General features: G+C 36.0%; 1 protein-coding gene across 2 annotated transcripts in view; it reads left to right on the top strand.

Annotated features, from left to right (window-relative positions):
- The first annotated feature begins 463 nt into the window (after nucleotides 1-463).
- Nucleotides 464-20,639, top strand: part of LOC128985909 (nuclear transcription factor Y subunit beta) — a 55,388-nt gene continuing 35,212 nt past the window's right edge. The window contains exons 1-2 of one of the 2 annotated variants that reach the window (XM_054405890.1): nucleotides 464-654; nucleotides 18,630-18,737. In XM_054405890.1, the coding sequence (XP_054261865.1) occupies nucleotides 18,650-18,737 (88 nt within the window). In that variant the 5' untranslated portion in view covers nucleotides 464-654; nucleotides 18,630-18,649. Of the gene's footprint in view, nucleotides 655-759; nucleotides 869-18,629; nucleotides 18,738-20,639 lie in introns of those variants that run through there. The other variant, XM_054405888.1, reaches the window with a different exon arrangement.

Here is a 20,639-nt window from a genome sequence, read left to right as displayed (position 1 = left end):
TCTTCGTAATTCACTGGACTGCCTCAATCATATTTATACTGAGTATTCTACACATTGTATATTACCATTAGAATAGCTCAAAGTTGATGTGATGGGCTTGGGAAAAAAGATTACGCACTTTTTATGTTCGGAGTTTTAATTGATCGCGTTATGTTAAGCCATAGCTACGTATAATGTACACTACGGTCTCAAATATGCCTTTTAAAATACGTCAATTAATTAGTTTTAACTTGTATACACGTTTTATCAATGTATAATTGACATTATATAAATATAAAAACATCATTTCGCACCGTATTGTCATTGAATTGTGTTTCCGACATCCCTGCAAAACACGTTTGTGGCGTCCACAGAAGTACCAACCCACATCTATTACAAACCAAAAAAGCGCCGATGAAAAGAGCCGCTAACTTCACGACGGTCCGTCTGACGGTCTGGTCTGGTCTACTCTACGTCTACGTCTCGTCTAGTCTAAAAAAAAACAAAAACCCTAACCTAAACACAGTTACAACAGTTGATTGGATTTTAATAATTGATTTGCCTACAATTCGGACTTAATTACACGTTACTCACCAACGTGCATACTTATAAGTTAATTCCTTATGATTTTAGATTAGTCTCTGACTGCCAGTTTATTTCCAAAGGAAAGAAAAGGTACGTTCTAACATTGTAGGCCTAACTTTAACTGGAACTAGGCCTAACCTAACTTAGGCGTCATTCTTACATCTTACATACGTCCTCTTCATCGCAGTCGTAGAGACTGGAGAATCGTCATTTACTACTTTCTCACTTCTTCTTATAGTAGCCCTATGTAGTAGTTGTGGTCTTCATAGAACTCCTTGATGGTGTAGTATGGTCTTTGAAGGAGGTAGTTTTTTAGTGCAGCAGTGAATTTTTTTGTGTTATTTATTGTTTTGAGATGTTGTGGAAGTAGGTTGTAGAGTTTTGCTCCCATTGCAGTGGGGGTTTTGTTGGTTTAATTTAGTCTGTTTTGTTGGGTGTTATAGTTTGATTTTGATCTGGTGTTGTGGTTGTGGCATGTTTGTCTGGTTTCAGGCGGATTTTGTTTTATGAAATTGATGGTGTCAAATATGTATTGGGAGGTTAGGGTTAGGATTTGGTGTTTTATGAAAAGGGGCTTGCAGTGTTCAAGGTAGTGGGATTGGTCTATGATTCTGGCTGCTTTCTTTTGAATGATTTGAATTTCTTTTAATAGGCTTTCGCTGGCACTTCCCCATGCAATTAGGCCAAATTTCAGGTGTGAAGCGAAGATTCCATGGTAAGCCATCTTGGTGGTTTCTTCGTTAGTGATTTCCCTGAGTCTTCTAAGGGCATAGATAGCTGATGAGAGTCTTCGCTGGAGCCCTTCCAAGTGGGGGTGCCAGTTTAGTTGCTGGTCAAGAATGATGCCGAGGAATTTGGTTGTGGGGTTGGCATTTGTTGTGTCTTCTTGGGTTGAAGGATTGTTTGTTGGTGTGAATTTCAGGCAGACAGTTTTAGATTCGTTGATTCGGAGATTTAGGCTATTGCAGATTTTTTTTGCTGTGTCTATTGTTTTTTCTGTTAGGTTGGGTGTTGGTGTGCCCGGGACTATGATGGTCGTGTCGTCGGCAAACATTATACATGTATTGTCTGCTGGTAGGAGGGTGGGGAAGGTGTCTATGTAGATCAGAAAGAGCAGGGGTCCCATTTGTTGGCATTAATTTGAAACATAGGCGTAGGTTCTTGTTTGCAGTTTACTAAATTATTTTTCTGATTATCTGTGTAGTGTGTAGGAAGATTTCAAATTAATAGTAGGTAACTTAACGTAACTAACTTATTATTTTCCAGAAAATGAGAGAAGGTTCAAAATCACTAACTTAGGCCTAGACTAAGTTAGATCAGTTTTAAGCTTACTTAAATTAAGTAGGTAATGAGTAATCAGGGGTAACCCTGGTGTGCCTAATTTATTTGTCTTATTGGGCCTGTTAATATCAATTAATTATCAATTAACTTATCAATTATTTAAGATGGGGACGCCACTATGTGCATATTTTAACCCAAATATGAGTGTAGGATGAGTGGCGCGATCTTGTAGTCTTGTTAGTGACTAAAGCCGACATGTTCTTTGGACCCAGCTGTTAATTAATAGCCCATATAGCTAATGGCAACTAAGGGACCCTACAGTTTATAGTGGAATCCGAACCACATTTTTCCTTGTAGCCCTATCTCTTTGTTGGGTAAGTTAGGCTTATTCTGCTTTGCCCATATTGATAAATCTAACCTCAATCCTATAGGCCCTAACCTAACTTAGGCCTAGGCCTAGTGTATTTATAAACTTGGTGTGGCTTGGATTTATTAATGGTAAAAAGTGCTTAAAATAGTCTAGTTTAAGTAGATAAGGCAAAAAAAAATATATAACATAAGTAGTATAAGTTCAGTATTACCGAAGTTGATTTTGTCAAGAAAAATAAACCCAAGTTTTATTTTGGGTAAAATAAAACTTGGGTTTATTTTTCTTGACAAAATCAACTTCGGTAATACTGAACTTATACTACTTATGTTATATTATTTTTTTTGCCTTATCTACTTTAACTAGACTATTTTAAGCACTTTTTACCATTTGCACTTGAAAATCAAGAAGAGTTCTAGAAATTGGCGATTTTAGACACATGAAAAACTTGTTGGGTAGACCTACAGTTTCTTTACTGGACTAACTTATGCTAATATCGATTGAAACTATCAAATTTAAAGTATTGTTTGATAATCGATATATTTACCAGAATGTAGGCTATATTCAGTTATAAAATTAAACTGTCATAACCTAACCTAACCAACCAAACTTGCTAATAGTGAAAACATCGAATGAAGATGTAGGCCTACTAATAATTGGTATTGGCATAGCTAAAGCTAAGTTAAGAAACTGTACCCAACTTCTTTTTAACTTACTTTGTGTCTATAGCTTATTAGTAACCTAACGTAACTTAACCAGGGTTTACCAAAAATCGGTTATTTTGGCACTGAATGTTAACCTAATCATGGGTTAGGTTGGGTTAGTTAGGTTAGGTTAGGTTAGAATAGGTTAGTTTATTATAGGCTATATTTAATTTGGTTTACCAAAAAATGGGGTAATTTTTGGCACTTTACCTCCAATTTTTTCGATTTTTCAAACCTAGTTTCCTGGGTAAAAACGGCATTTGCCAAAAAAGTGTTTAAATTTGACTGATAATTAAAAAAAAAAACACACCCTAAGTTAAAAAGAAAATTTTCAAGCCCCAAAAATCATTGTTTTCTAGCATTTTTCTAGATTTTCAAACGCGGTTTTCAGGGTGAAATAGGCGTTTCCCCCAAAAGTGCTTAAAATAGTCTAATTTAAGTAGATAACGCAAAAAAATTCAATATAACATTTTTAAGAAGTATAAGTTCATAGTACTGTACAGGTAAAATTATACTAGGCCTAAAAAAACAGTAGAAAACATAAAAATTGGTCCGTTGATGAAACTTGCAGGAAACTTAGTAGGCTATTTACAATTAGGTTTTGGAATCTGAAGAGTCCCTAAGTGATTGTGGGGGGTGGAACTACCATACCAGGGGCCCTATTTTTGAAATGGTTGACTGTTGAGTTGTGTGTTGAGACACTCTATTTCCAATAGTTTCGTATTTTTCAAACGATTGACGGTGGACTTATCCAACCAAAACTACTCACCACCTATCGAGCTGTTGAGTGGACGGTTGACTGCACTTTCTTCTTCCTCTCTTTCGGCAAAAATTGCTCTTTTTGAGTCAACGCCATATTGTTATTGCTTTAATTTACTAATTGCGATTTAGAGGTTATGTATTTGTTGTCAATGTCTTAGCACCCAATACTTTATGCGATTGCTTTCTGTAGAATAATTGCATTTTAATTTTATTTACTGTGTCAATACTAGACTATTTAATCAAGCGTTTTATCCTTGTTGGTATGTTTCAAATAGACTAGGCATACTAATTGAACTTATTAAAAGATAATTATTGTTATTAGACCTATGATTTAAGGTATTAAAGATTGTGGTAGAGAGAAACAATATCATAGTTTGTTTCAATACCATTCACCTAATAAAGGGATCAAATTAATTTAAGTTACGATAAGCTTTCAGTGCAATGGCAAATAGCCACAAGCTTTAACCTAAATAAAAACACAATTAAAAATAACATGAAACAAAACGATGAAGGAAACTTAAATAAGGTGATGTGTTCAAAGAAAGCAAATAATAAGCCTATTTAAGATATGACTAAACTTATAATGAGCTACACCATAAAACAAACATCCATAGTAAATTTTATTGTTAATACTTAACTTTATATAAGGTACTTTTGCAATCACTAAGATTAAGCAAGACATAACCTCAATCTCTCAAGAACGGAGTTGACAATTTACCTCAGTATCTCGAAACATGGTAGATTGAGATTAACTGATCCAGATTTTAGAGTAAGAAGAGGTAAAATCGAAGATCGCAAGAACTCTGCATTGTGATTGGTTTAAAATGACGTCATCTGAATTTCGTGCGGTCGTATGCCCTACATTTACAAAACGAGTCACTCAACTAGTTATTCCTAACTCACTTCCAAACTGTTGGATTTCAAAAATACCAAATCCTGTTGTTGGTTGAGTTGAGCATTGACGGTTGACTCAACTGTCAACCATTTCAAAAATAGGGCCCCTGAGACGGCATCACAACCTGTGATTGCAAGGAAAATGAAAGATTGCTGCAGATTTGTGGAGAGAGTTGAAAAAATAAAACACTAAATAGTTTTTAATTATTTTAGTTATTAACGGCCACCATTTTGAAATGACCTAATCAAACTCGATCATTGACAAACCTGGATTAGATATTGTATTCAAGCACTTGTTTGCCAAATTTCATTAAAATCGGTTCAGGCATTTTGGTATTATAACCAATTCATAGCGACCCAGCATCCTCTTACGAGCGCCATATTGATGACGTAATTACGGGCGACCAAGGTCCTTAAAAGTTGGTGTCTGGGCGGATTTACTTTCTTGGTCTTATATTATTTTCACCCTAAGTTGCAGGATCACTGCCAGAACTGAAATATTTTTCTGTTGCCCATCCCCTCTACTAAGCTGTCAGTGTCAAGTTAAGACGACAATGGAGAAGAACGAGTTAGATACTCTGACGATTCCATGGATGGTGATGATGCATCAGTAGCTGATGACATGTGGTGGTTAAAGAGGCGTAACTACCAGTTTCATGGTTAATTTTCCTCACAACCTTAACATATGACACAGACTCATGATCAATTTTGTAATAATTGATATTGACTGGATCATTTTACCTTAATTAATTTGTCATATTTAGTTTTTCATGAATAAATTTGTCTTTTCCTAATAAACTATTAGTTGTATTGATTTAATTATGTTTTTTTTTTTCGATTCTGCATCCTAAGAAACATAGAAAACGACACCCCACTTGCTTGGATCCCATAAATAAAAACTTTCTCAAAATCACTACCCCCATAAACTTTAACCCCCATAAAATGGTACTTCCACCCCCACAATTACTAGGGTCTCTCCAGATTTCAAAACCTAATGGTAATTACTACGTTTCCTGCAAGTTTCATGAACGGACCAATTTTTATGTTTTCTAAGGTGAGTTTTACCTGTACTATCAGTATTACCTCAACTTCTAAACAATAGGCTGCTGTAGGAGCTTACTGGTGCAAAGGTTGTTTTCCCCACAAAATTCTTGGCCTAAAATGTCTAAATAAATTGCCCAACCAACTACTATCGCTTCCTTACAAAGTTTTTCATGCTAAAATTCATATGTGGCTAGTAAAAAACCCGTTCTACAAACTAAACGATATTTAGAACTTCCTAGACCTTTACATATTGAGTAAGGTACGTAATCATTGTACTTTTTCCTGTTGTATTTATCCTCATCTACATGTAGCGACAATGGGGATGCCGGAGCATGACTGGAGGGTCTGTGTTGGTTTATTATGTCCCACGCGGCTTTGCAGGAATTAGGGGAGTTCAGAATAGCTTGAGCATTAGAGAGTTTTTTGGCAGTTTTAACTTTAGAGCTGTAATATTTCTTTATTTGAGTGTAGAGAGAGAAATATTTGGTTTTCATGGGTCGAGTTGTAGTGGTCATAAGCTATAACGATTAAGTTAGAGAGCGCAGGTTACTTAATTCCGGGGTATACCACGTCTTACATGAGAGTTTGAGGAACTAAGGCATGGTGTCTTTAGACTTATTTTTGACTGTTTTAACATGGGAAAACAGAGTCAAACTCAATCTGAAAGAGATCTGAGAAGAGAGTGAAGGCATTTGTGGAATCTGAGGCGGAATAGATCGTCTCCCAATTGACACCTTCTCAAAAATATTACATAGAGCTGGAATATTATCCTGGTCTAAAGGTCAATAGTTCTTTTTTCTATTTTAACCAAAGAGGTTTGTTGCTTACCTTGGTTAGGTACTCCAAGCGTGGGCCTAAGGACTAGTCCTCCGTTGTGATCATGTTGAGGAGGATGTTGATGATGGCTCATCTACAGACCGGAACAACTTTCTTTAGACACCTCTACCAAGCTTCTACGCCCAGCAGTTCTCTTAAATTAGTGGAGACAAAGTTTCCAATTATATAAATAGATTCCTTCATGTTAACCTTACGGGAGGAAACCAAACTTTGATGGAAGATCCTGCCCAAACTAATAAAGATGTCAAAAAATGAAAACCACTTTGCAAAACTACAGATCAGGGCCATTTTTTTAGACTTTTAATCATAAAAATCGGTCTGATATTGAAATAATCTGTCTTCCGCGGTCTCTAAAACGTGACCGTCGTCTTGCGCGACAGCGGCAAAAATATAAACATATCCCGCGGCCGTGTAGACGTCATCATCGTCTCGTCTCCCGCGGTCACGACCAAGAAAAAAAAGCTGAGGCCCCCGGCAACCGCCGTTAAGGAAATACGGCCCTGGGTAAGGGAGGAGGGATCCAGGGGGATAACTTATACCCCCCCCCTCGAACAGATCCTTGTCTGTTTTAGGTTAGAGCAGGGGCTAGGTCTTTCTTGTTGTAAGATAGTTGAATAGGCCAAAATTTAAATTTTGTTCTTTTCTAATGCCAATGGTGCTCTTTCAAACCCAACCGCCAAACAGCTCCACATGTAAAAGTGTGTGCAATTCCTTTCTGGTTAAACGAGGGGTTTTTTGACTCCTATGTCGTATTCTCTGCTACCTCATAGCCAACATTACCTTATGCTCTACTACCCAAAAAAATGTAACTTAAACCTAACCATACTTTTATTTTCTTGAGTTTTAACATGACCCTCTAACACTAACTTAGCAGTGCAATATTCCCTATCTGAGCTGATAGATGATACCCACTAGGTGTTTCTCTACTCAGGCTCTGGCTCAATGTCTTTTTCATCCCTGAGAATTAAAGAATGCCATTGTGGATTTGCATCCCAAGACCAGATCCCTTGTGCTTAAGCTGAATCTAGGACAGGTTCCATATACTCCTCACCTGACCTGATGAGTACTGGCGCTATAAAATACTAGAACTATCACTACTTAGATTTTGTAGTTGGTAAGGCATCTGCCATCTGTGAAAGTAAAAAAAAGAGCTGTTCAAACCTATCTCGCCCTGACTGCAGTCTTTATTTATATTGTCTAAAATTGGGGACGCAAGAGTAATAAACACATCAAAGCTAGTCTATGTCAAGCTATCTATGCTATCTAGCTAGTCTCAGTGGCGTCGATAGCGGACCCGCAGTGTGGGGGGGGGGGGGGGCGTGATCCTTGACCGAGATTTTTCGGGAAATTTTACCAGGACATGGGCCCGTGATTGTGCAACAGGCTCGGCCCTCCTACCATAACAATACTTATATGAGAATTGCCATAAGCTTTTTATGACGAATATTTGTTAAAACCTGTAAGAGCAGCAGAACAAGTAGTTTACAACTAACGAGCACATACAACAGCTAAACTTGACTGATCAATATAAATTCTCTACCAACCTAAGTAAAAGAATTGTCATCAGTCTTGCAGGCTGCATCAACTTTTCTCGTGGCCACTATAATAGGGAACAAATAACAACTCTCGGCCTAGGAGGATAAAACATTAATGTTAATCCCCCTAGGCCCCGGCGAGTCACACCAGAGAGGGCCGTATATGCTGATTCAACTAAATGAACTTGAAATTTTTTTTACAATCAAATGGGCGAATTAACTTAAGCAGGAAACCCACTAGTCCGACGCTCTCCAACACGACATATTCCGTCAAGTGTCCGACCCCTTCCGCAATTTTAAGGCATTAACCCATTGGTCCGATGGGCTCCGACAGTAGGCCTCCGACGAGAAATACACCACCACTCCAACAGTTCCAGTTCCGATGGAACATGTGATCACATACTGTTCACAAGCGCAGTAGTTAGGGAGACAACAGCAAAAATAATAAAAAAAAGTCCATAGCATTTATGACGGTCTCTGTTAGTATGAGCGATTACAATGGTCAAGGACCTTCCTAGGCCCACCTTGATAATTCCGGTTACAATTACTTTACTACAGGGAAATTAGCAAAAAGTACAATACAAAACATAAACAATAATACCCCGCCGCAGCAAACCTGCCGACTAAGCGAATTTCTATTTACATGAATTGATGAATTGATCCGTAACCAATAATTGTACAAAAACATCACACACTTGTGATCACATGTTCCATATATCTGTTCCACATATTGTGATCATACACAAAGCTAGACAGTGACTAAATCTAGGCCTGGTGCACGCAGAGTGGAGAAATGACGGATTCGACATCCGACAAGAATGCCCCAGAGAGCAATGTTGTCGTGACGTGTTGGATCGGAAGGTGTCGTGTTGGACGAGTGGGTTACAGTCCATTTAAAGTCATGTAAAGTAATTTTGTCTGAAGGTGTCGGAGACTTGACGGAAGGTGTCGTGTCGGAGAGCGTCGAACCAGTGGGTTTCCTGCTTTAGGTGGCTAGAAGGGTAGGCCTACTAGCTAATAAATAATTCCATTCTTTCATTTATGCTAAAAGAAGGATTTTCATTGTACCGATGGTAGTTAGTTTTTATTTGAAATAACAAAACAAAATCAATATTATTTAATCATTGGCTAGAAAGATTAAGAAAGAGTGACCAGCAGTTTAGAAGTTTTAGTTTTGTAGGGTTGGTAGTGGTTAGTGATAACCAGGTTCAACTTTGTCAGTTTTAAGTTCACTGGAAATATGGTCATCTAAGTTGTGGTTGCTGTAGAAAATTACAGAAATCAACCACTTCTTGGTACTACCACTTCTTGTTCACCTTCTTATGCTTGGTCCAGTAGCTTTTTGCACCACTTCTAGTTTGCATGGTATCTGCTAGTGCCTGTTCTGACCATTAAACCAGTGTCTCTGTTTAAAGTAAGATCTTTCCACTATTTTATTATTTAGTATAATTTTTGGAAGTAACAACTGGATATTTAATTTCATTTGGAAAGTGTATTTTGAGAAATTTGACATCCGTAAAATAAATGCATCTTTGGCCTACTTTGTCTTTTAATTTATCTCACTTCTACTACCAGCTTAAATTAGATTCATCCTAAATTAAAGTATACTACCTAATTGGCTACAAGGTAGGGGTATACAAGTGCGCCACTCTGCTAATGAATCATTTAAAATTAGAAGCTGGTAAAAGTGAGAAATACATAGGCCTACATGATTATTGAGGATTATGCCTATGTTAGAAGAACTACAGCAAATAAATAGAGGCTGAAAATTTTCAACATGTCAAAATACAATTTAAATTATCTAAACAAAGAAGAACTTCTGTACGAGATAAGAATAAGAGGGGAAGAAACGAGTGATAGTGATGTAGACTCTTTAAGAAAAACTTTAAGATCTTGTATTAACCAGAATACCGATTTAACAAATTTAAAAGGTTCATACACTTTATCTGGGGAAATAACTATAATTGGGGAAAAGTGTGAACAAATTGATTCTCTAATTGAACAGTGTAGGGAAAATGTGACTAAACTCAAAATAGCTAAAATCAAGGCTAAACTAGTGCATGTACAAAACCGGACTACTAATCTATTACAATGTAAGCTGGATCCAGATAAGAAAGTTAGTTTAGACAAATTAAATCAGCAAATCTTAAATAGTTTTGAGCAATTTAAAACAATGCATACCTTCTCAGACCAGGAGATGGGGGATTTTGAAGAGGAGCTGAATAACTCTATAGTTGAGCATGAAATAATTGGGGACAAATTAAATCAGTCTAAATCTGTAGTTCCACCAACTGAAAACTTCACTTCATCAACACCTCAAAAAGTAGAAATGGATTGTTTTCAACAAAATGTGCCGGGTCAAGTCATAAATAATCAACCAAACTCATGTACAGTTGTAAATAGTAGCCTAAGTCCTAGTAGCCTTTTTACAAAGTTGTCAAACCCATTGGAAATTTATTTAAAAAATTTTCCTGTGTGTAATGGTTTAGAAACAAACACATTGTTGCAGTTTTTGAGAAACCTAGTTACTGTCCGAAATGAAACTTCTTTATCTGAGCAAGATTTGTATGAGATTCTACCAATTTATTCTACAGCACCATTAGTGAATAAAATATTAGAATTCAAAAGGGAATCAAAATCAATTGATTTGTTGCATGCTAATATAATCACTACATTTTTGCCAATCACCTTAAGGGAAAAGCTGAAACAAGATTTAATTTTTCGACCTCAAAAACACCTTGAACCTTTGTCTATATATGTGCATGAAATAAAAATAAACCACCAGGTATTAAAGTGTGATTTAACTGAGAGTCAACTTGTTAGTTTTATTAAGAATGGAATACATCCTGATTTGCGCAACAAACTAATATTTGAGAAGAACCCTGAAACATTTTTAGACTTAGATCATCTTTGTATAAGTTTAAATAATGTAACATACAATGATTACCTCAGAAATCAAGGTTTTCCAGTTAGTAATAGTAGTGTTAGCAAGCCTTATCTATCAACTGATGATAAGCCTAGGATGGATAAACCTAACCCAGGAGTTCAACGACCTAAAAGTCACTACTCAAATCGTAACAATGAGAGGCCTGTTTGTTTCAAATGTCAAAGAGTAGGTCATATTGCTCGTAATTGTTACAGACCAGATCCAAAAAACTAGTTAAGCCAGGAAAAACACGTAGCCTAGACTACAAATCTGTTTTTCCGGACGGCAAGAAAGAATTCGGAAATAATAAACCTGTATATAGTTCTCATAGTCCCAATTTTAAGTCTGAACTGAGAAGAGTTGTTAAGGATTTTAATAAAATAAATTCACCTGGATTAAAGAAAGTAAAAGCTAAAACTGTAACACATTTACCCTGTATTTCTGTGGATTTAGGAAACAAATTAAGTGTGGGAGCTTTGTTAGACACTGGAGCTAGTCAAAACTTTATAAGCTTGGATTTATACAACAGATTATTGGGAAATAAATTAATTATGAGTGAAAATACTTGGCAGGGAACCATAGTTGCTGCAAACAATGAACCTTTGAACATAAATAAGCAATGTGAAACTTTGATTAAGATAAAATCATTTACCTGGAAACAAACATTTTTAGTGGTTGAGTTAAAATATTTTGACATGATTTTAGGATACCCTTTTATGTGTGCAAGCAAGTTAAACCTAAATATGGATCGACAAATGGGTTATTTTACATTTAAACCTGAAGATGAAATTAAGTTAATTCCAAGTACAAACCTGAGTGAATTAAGCTTAAGTAGTATTAAAGTAGGAGATGTTGAAATGTGTGAAGAAGCTGAGAAGTTAATTAAGAATTTTCCTACTGTTTTTACGGATAAGATAGGATCAGCACTTGATTTGGAAATTGAGCTTAAAGTGACGGATGATAAACCTGTTAGTATACGCCCTTATTTTTTAAGTCCACCCAAAGTAGAGAAGATGAAAGCTATAATTGATGACTGGATAAAACAAGATGTCGCGGAAGTTTCCACTAGTCCATATAGCGCCCCTGCATTTTTGACTCAAGATGACAGACTTGTAATTAACTACTCTGAACTCAATAAGAAGTTAATCAATGTAGATTACCCGCTAGGAGATATGCAGAATATGTATCAGCATCTAAAAGGAGCTAGATATTTTACAGTCATAGATTTAAACAAAGCATTTTTACAATGTCCCATAGCTTTAGAATCCAGAGATTTAACATCTTTTAGTACAATTTTTGGTAAATTCCGTATGAAGAGAATTCCATTTGGATTGAAAATAGGCAGTAGCGTACTATCACATTATTTGGACAAAATATTTAATGACATCAAATTTCAGTATATGATTAACTTTTGTGATGATATAGTTGTATATAGCCCTGATAAGAGAAACCATATTGAGCATGTTACAGAAGTGATTAAGAGATTAGCACAACACGGACTTACAGTAAATCCACAAAAAGTCAAATTCTTTTGTAAGGAAATAAGTTTTTTAGGACATATTATTAAACAAGATAGCATCACAATAGATCCCGAGCGAACTAGCTCATTAATGAAATTTCCTGCTCCAAAAACTGTGAGGCAAGTGCGACAGTTTATAGGAATGTGTGGTTATTGGTCTAGATATATTCCTAAATATGCTGAAATATGTTTACCTCTGTTTGCGCTGAAAAAGAAAGGTGTAAAATTTAAGTGGAATGAGGAGTGTCAAAATGCATTTGAAACCTTAAAGAGTAAGATAGCAAATCCGCCTATACTACAAATGGCCGATTTTTCTAAAGAATTTGAATTGCATACCGACGCAAGCGACCTAGCAGCTGCTGGTGTTTTATTGCAAAGAAATGAGGAGGGGAATTTAATGCCTATTGCTTACTATTCGAAGAAATTCACACCTACTGAGATGCGTTATAGCACTTACGAAAAGGAAGCTTATAGTGTAATATTGTGTGTAGAGAAATGGCATCAATTCTTGGAAGTAAGAAGTTTTAAATTAGTTACTGATTGTCAAGGTCTTAGTTTCATGCTCAAATCTCGAAAAAGCCGTGGAAGATTGTCTAGATGGTTTGAAAGGTTGTTTAGTCTTCCATTCACAGTTGAACATGTAAAAGGTTCGGAGAATATAATAGCTGATGCGTTATCACGTATGTTTAGTGGAGAGAAAGAGAGTGAGACGGAAATTCACGAAACTAATCTGTTAAGCAATATCAACAATGAAGTCTATTTTTGTAATGTGTTAAATGAAATACCATTGGATCTTAAGGACATTAAAGTACATCAAGAGAGCGATGAAGAGTGTAAGAAAATCATTGAAAGCATCAAGAATAAGACTAATAATGAAAATTATACCCTGAAAAATGAAGTTTTATTGTTTAAAAAGAAGATTTATTTGCCCAAGAAACTGTTTAGTGTAATATTCGCATTCTATCACAACTCATTAATTGGTGGTCATATGGGAATTTTTAGGACTCAAAGTAAAGTAAATGAAAGTTTTCACCATCCTGAATTAAATGAATTCGTAAAAGGTAAAGTCCGTGAATGTAAGATCTGTCTGATGTCTAAGTCGGAACAACGTAAGTTTGAAGGTCGACTGATATCTGTTCCTGTAACTCAAGCTCTAAACACAGTGTTTATTGACCTAGCTGGACCATTTCCCCGATCAAATAAACTCAATCAGTACATTTTAATTGTGGTCGATGCATTTACCCGTTTTGTATGGTTGTACCCTCTGAAGGATTGCAAGACAAAATTCATCATAGAAAAATTGAAGATAATTTTTGATAGTTTCTCAGTACCCCGAATACTTGTGTCTGATAATGCAAGTTATTTTACATCCAAGGAATTTAAGAAATTCATGTTCAATAACTATGTGGAACACAGAAAGCTAGCTGCGTACAGAGCAAACGGAAATTTGTCGGAACGATATTTGAGGGAGACTAATAATGCTTTACGGAGTTTTTATGGTAATCAACATGATAAATGGGATTCAGATCTGGGACTGATTGCCACAAGTTTGAATACTGCTGTAAATAGTTCGACTAAATCGACTGCTTTTGGTTTAATGTTTGCCCATCCTTGTAACAATGCACTGACAAACTTATGGAATGTTAATGACATTATTTCGGAGAAGTTAACTCCTGATCAAAGGAGGGAAAATTTGGAGAAAGCCATAAATAACGTCAGAAGAAGCATTGCCAGAAATCAAAGAAGGGAGAGATATAGCTATCCTCGGAGAAACCATCCATTTAAGTTGAATATGGAAGTGTACATCAAGACACATTATTTAAGTAATGCAGCGAATAAATTCAGCAAGAAGTTAGCACCTAGATACGTTGGACCTTACGTAATACGCTATTTTCTGAGTGATTCAACAGTACTAGTACAAAATCCTAGCAAGTTAGAAGACGTGAAGAAAATTCATATAATTGATTTAAAGAAGAGTTAAGTAGTGAAGAGGACCAAAAGTAACCAATGTATTGATGGAAGAGGAAATGTGAAAAATGGAATTAAATGGAAGATTACGGAAGACTGAAGCTAAATTGGTCTTTATGAAATGTCTGTAAAGTAGAAGTTAGATTTGTTTAGTTGAAATATTAATTAGTTAAGGGATTTTAGCAAGCTAAGAGGGAATTTGAAATTTTGTAAATTAGTACTGTGGGAGTTGTTTTAGGTTCTTAAGAATTTTTCAAAGTTTTAAAGTGTTTTTAGTAAGAGAGTGTATAAATGTGTATGTATTGGTGAATGTGTGAGTATTTGTGGCAGCAAAAGGTAGTATGAATCTGTATGAATCTAAAATGGAGTCTGAACGTAGTGTATGAGTGGGATTTTTACTAAAGGACGCACAATAACATTTTGATTAATTTTGCACTTGTAAACAGGGAAAATAACACAGAACACAAAACACTTCACACGAAACACACGAGGGAACATAAAAACAGGGAATATAACACACTGGGATAAATAAATTAAGGGAAAACTAAAGAAAAACACAGCACACGCAAACGACATAACTAAACTAAACTGGAGAAGTGAAAGTTATTTGTCTTGTCTGGAGTTGATGTTGGGAGGGGTCAGTGAACTGTGAGCGGATGTGAAGAGTTCAAAAGAGATTTAAATAGGCTTGTTTAAGATCGCTTAAGTAATTGGGGGTTTTAAAGAAAGGTTTTATTTTAAGGTATAAATTTTGTAAATAAGATTGATAATATTTGAATTGTCATAGGAAAATGAAATGGTTCAAAATGAAAAATTGTGTAAATAGAAGTTGTTGTTTTGAGTAGAAGGTTCTGTAAGGTGCTGTAAACGTGTGGAGGCTAATTGAACTAGGAGTTAGTGTTTGTAGAATTTGTTGATAGGTAGCGCTAGTTGAAATGTCAAACGGAGTTAGAGTTTTATTATTTGTTTCAAAAGGTTTGTTTATTTTCTTTTGTAGAGTTGTTGTTTTAAAAGGAAATGTAAATATTAATTTTGAGAAAGAGTGTATAATTTTGTTTATGTAATTTCAAGTTAAGGAGGGGAAATTCTGTACCGATGGTAGTTAGTTTTTATTTGAAATAACAAAACAAAATCAATATTATTTAATCATTGGCTAGAAAGATTAAGAAAGAGTGACCAGCAGTTTAGAAGTTTTAGTTTTGTAGGGTTGGTAGTGGTTAGTGATAACCAGGTTCAACTTTGTCAGTTTTAAGTTCACTGGAAATATGGTCATCTAAGTTGTGGTTGCTGTAGAAAATTACAGAAATCAACCACTTCTTGGTACTACCACTTCTTGTTCACCTTCTTATGCTTGGTCCAGTAGCTTTTTGCACCACTTCTAGTTTGCATGGTATCTGCTAGTGCCTGTTCTGACCATTAAACCAGTGTCTCTGTTTAAAGTAAGATCTTTCCACTATTTTATTATTTAGTATAATTTTTGGAAGTAACAACTGGATATTTAATTTCATTTGGAAAGTGTATTTTGAGAAATTTGACATCCGTAAAATAAATGCATCTTTGGCCTACTTTGTCTTTTAATTTATCTCACTTCTACTACCAGCTTAAATTAGATTCATCCTAAATTAAAGTATACTACCTAATTGGCTACAAGGTAGGGGTATATCATGGAGCCTAATTTAATTTCTTATTATTAGAAGGCTGCAAAAAATTTGTTTACTTTGAGTCAGGTAAAAGATTTTACTTACCTATGGCTCTCGGGCCAAATAGGATCGGCTTAAAATCTGGTTGCTTAATTTTTATATAATGTCGATTTTCGAGCCGACCAGAGCCTGGCCTACAAGCTTGAGAGATCAAGCACAAAGTCAGAAAATCAAGCGCGAGCCATTTTCCTCAGTACTAAATACAATAATGCCCAATTAAAAGTAAAACCTTTTATGTCCGCGAGGATCACGCTCACGAAATTGAAAGACTACGCTTCTACGCCTACGCTTTTACGCTTTTTGGAGCCTACGCTTTTACCACGATCGCGGATATCGACGAGAACTTTTCTCTGTGGGTGATGATGACGATGTCTCCGTGGCCGGTGGCCGCAGGTGATGTTCAATATTTATCCGTGATTGCGGAAAACAATAAGTTAATAATAACACTTCTTTTTCCGCGAGGAATATATCTAGGATTTTGCCGCGATTACGGAATAAATTATTTCACCGTCACCACGGGTCACGGGAGATATTAGGGATTGGGCCGTGAATGTGGGAGGTGATGATGTTGTTATCTGATGATGTCATAGGTTTGGTTGCAATCACGGTAGACTATGATAGGCTAATCTTTCTCCCATGACTACGGGAAGTACTCACAATTTTGCCGCGATCTTGGCTGACGATGATGACGCCTCGGTGCCTCGATAGATGCCGTGCCAAGCTAAAGTGAAAGTTTAGGCGGTAATACATGCGATAATGTTTTTACAGATTATTGGTAGAGGGGGCCCGGCGAACAAACTTGCGGGGGGGCCCGCGGGCTCTTATCGCCGCCACTGGCTAGTCTTTGTCTTTGTAAAGCTAATAGGCTAGTCTATGTTGACTCTAGAATGTTTATAAAACTTATAAGCTTATCAAGTCAACTTACAAACTAAAAACTAAGCTAAGAATTAACAGTTTAGTCACACCAAATCATATAGAGTATTGGTTTATGCAGGTTGTACTCAAACAGTATGGTTTAATTTTTGGTTAATGACTGAACTATTGATTCAGAACCAACAATCTATGAAATTAAATCATAATGTATTATTGCTCATATTCAGTTAGGCCTATTAGAACTTTTTTACTATATTAAGTTAATAGGCTACACTTTTTTAACTATACAGATATCATTTTGAAACATTGAGTTGTGTACCACCAAGCCTAATGTGGAAAAAGGTTTTTGCCTGGGGCAAACAGCTTCCCCCCCCCCCCCCTGCGCTACTTCTCCCAAGTGCCAGTGGGAATGATAAATATACCACATGTCTGTTAAAAAAGTGTAGTTGTTGAAAATAAACATACGGTCCACCCTGTATACTGTATTAATGTAGGCCTACCATAACTAAAAAATTAAACTGTAATCTTTTTGATTAGGCCCATAGGTACTTACATTTGATTTAGGCCTAATAACCTATTTCAATTCGTTGCTCGATATTAACTGTACTGTACCATATACATAATAATTTGAAAAATATGTGTTTGCATAAGTTCTGAAATTCACTTATTACTGTATAAAGTGCGCTTTATTGAACTTGATGACATGACTAGTGGCCGAAACGACCTTGTTTACACGACTCTCGACAAGAAGAGCATCTCAATAACAATGACTATTTTCCTAATCCCCTTGAGGCATTTCTTATCGAGATTCTACTGTGTACATTTTTGTTTTCCATACATTGTTTATGTAGCAGCCCCGCTATATGACACAAGCCTTAGTGTGTGTAAAGTCACGTGATGTCGCAATGACTAGATGCGCGTGCACGCAAAGATCTGCCACGAGTAGACGAGAGGGAGGGATGACAGTGTAGTGTGTGCGTGGTAGTGGCCTGCTGGACATCTTCAATCCGATGAGTAGCCTTAGCTTGAGTAGATAATATAGTAGGGGTTGGGGAAGGGTGTAGACTAGGGCAATGAATGAATATTTATGTAATTTATTAAGTTTACCAAATCGGTTGTGGTCTCGTGATCAATATTCCAAATTTATATAGCCTGATTAATATTTGAATTCACGTTAGCTACATGTAGTTACTATTATGAATCAGAATAAGTCCATTCACATAATTATTTCTCTGTTCACTATGTATTAATTAGATGTATTAAATAACATAAGGGGGAGCGAGCTGGCGTAGTGGTTAGAGCGCGGGACTTAAGTCCCTGAGGTCCCGGGTTTGATCCCCGCCAAGTCACCCATGGATTTTATCTAAGTGATAATGCCGCAACCCCTAGGTCTAGCCTGAAGTAATGTGAAAAACAATCCCAGGCTCGTGCCTAGCGTCATAGGACAAAAAAAATTAAATAGCATAAAAGCTGGCTGTGATATGCAGCTAAGGTATTATTGTGCACTTTGGCAAGATAGGTGGGTTCTTTTCAATAGAGTTTGAGCTACGACAGGAAATGTGGGTGATTTAGTGGTGGTTAGTGGAAGATATATTGGACCCAGGTATCTTTATTACTCATACTACTGCATTTCACCGCATTTTTACTTGTTTCAGGATCCAACATTAGTTTGATAATGGATAATAGTGAGAGTGGGGATGAGCTAGGGGGCACATTCCTCACCACTGAAGGTAGCTACATGGTACAAACAGATGAAATGGATGGTGAGTTAAAGCTACTTGGTGAGTTAAGAAGTGGCTGGATCGCATGGCCCTTCTACTCATTAAACGAATTTTATGCACATTTTGAAAATAACACGTATTTTCATTTACTCATGACGCTAATTCTTGATGAATGCACAATGTAGAATATTGTACTGTAGGAAACTCTGGAGCACAAGGCAAACCAAAGTGTAGTAAAATAGAAAATGGCGGATCTGTGTTCTTATTTATTGACTGTTTTTAATTAAATCTGTCCAGTGGTTTTTGTGTTCTGAAAGACAGGAGGACTGACACCACATTGTATTTATAATACAAACCATTCAAATTAGACTACAGTGAAGGCAAACATTTTTAGATTAGATTTGTACATTGATTCCATTGAACTCGGGAGATGATGATTGTGTCTCCTTGACCGCGATAGATGTTAACCCATTTGCATCGTCATATTTATTTAACAAAAATCCCAGTATCATTGAATCATTAAATACCCCCACTGCAGCAAACATGTAGACTAAGTGAATTTCCATTTGCCTGATTAGATTTTCAATTAAATATATTTAAATAACACCCCTAATGTTACTGAAATTGCTCCTATAATTGTTACTATAATTACCGAGGAGCAATGCTGTAAAATATTGGTAGAAAGTTCCAGGCGCCCTTCATACATATATAAGCACCCCCGTCGCAGCAAACCTGACAACTAAGCGAATTTCCATTTGTCTGAATTGATTTTCAATTAAATATATTTAAATGAGTACCTAGGTTTGCTGCTACAAGGAAACTAATAAAGTGTGTTAAGATTGATCAAAATATATCCATAAACAACCAAACTACAACATTTTACAATATTCTCCATAAGAATAACATGGGAATTTTTAATTTAAAATTTTTTAAATTTTCTCCGTTACCAATAACCGTACAAAAATACTTTTATATACTAAATTATTTGTATTTTTAAGCTCTTTAAAAAGGTATAAAGAGAAATTGGGAAACTTTGTGTTTTGAGGGTCAAAAGTGAGAAAAACCAATTTTTACCCCATAAAACCCCCCGTAAAGCCCTGTTCCCATGGTCCGATCATGCTGGTTCGCGAACTCGTTCAAGTTTATCCCGCTTTACACCTTTAAACCAAATTTCATAAAAATCGGACAAAAATTACTCAAGTTATCGCGTTCACGGACACATATATATATATATAAATCTATATATATATATATATATATATATATACATATATAAAAATTTTAACGAATGGTGTTTTTGGCCTCTGGGGACATCAAAATGAAAAAGTAAATCGCTCCCGGGCTTAGGTCTTACCATGCCACCTACGGTAATAGCTACTTCCCTATAGGGAAATTCGCTAAAATTTGAACGAATAGTGTTTTTGGCCTCTAGGGACATCAAAATGAAAAAGTAAATCGGTCCCGGGTCCAGGTGCCACCTACGGTAATAGCTACTCCCTGTTGCTAAAGCAATATAGAGGAGCAGCTGAGTTTTATTTTCTTAATGTTTTGACTTTAGTTACTATGGGAACAATTTTGATTTGTAAACTAATACTAAAGAAAGAAAGTTGATACAAGTTTAACTCTTTATTTATTCTACAATTTATTAACTTAAAACTTAATTTAAAGCAGGTAAACCAAAAAACATAACTTAACTTATCCACGGATATCACAATACTCCCCTATAGGGAAATTTGCTAAATACTTCCCTATTCGCTAAAATAACCATTCTAGTTAACAACTATTCTAGGGTTGTTACCTTGGTAACAAGTACCTAGGTTTGCTGCTACAGGGAGGGTAAAGTGTTTTTTTAGTTAAATATTAATAGCTTAGTATAAAATAAATACATTATCCAAGTTTGATAAAAATATATGCATATACTAGCTGTAACCCGCGGGCTTTGGC

This window comes from Macrosteles quadrilineatus, unplaced genomic scaffold (genome assembly GCF_028750875.1).
Source record: "Macrosteles quadrilineatus isolate MER2022 unplaced genomic scaffold, UCM_ALF_1.0 Scaffold_2__2_contigs__length_208266976, whole genome shotgun sequence".
In the NCBI taxonomy this organism is placed as follows: Eukaryota; Metazoa; Arthropoda; class Insecta; order Hemiptera; family Cicadellidae; genus Macrosteles; species Macrosteles quadrilineatus.
This window is presented reverse-complemented; position numbering and strand designations above follow the sequence as displayed.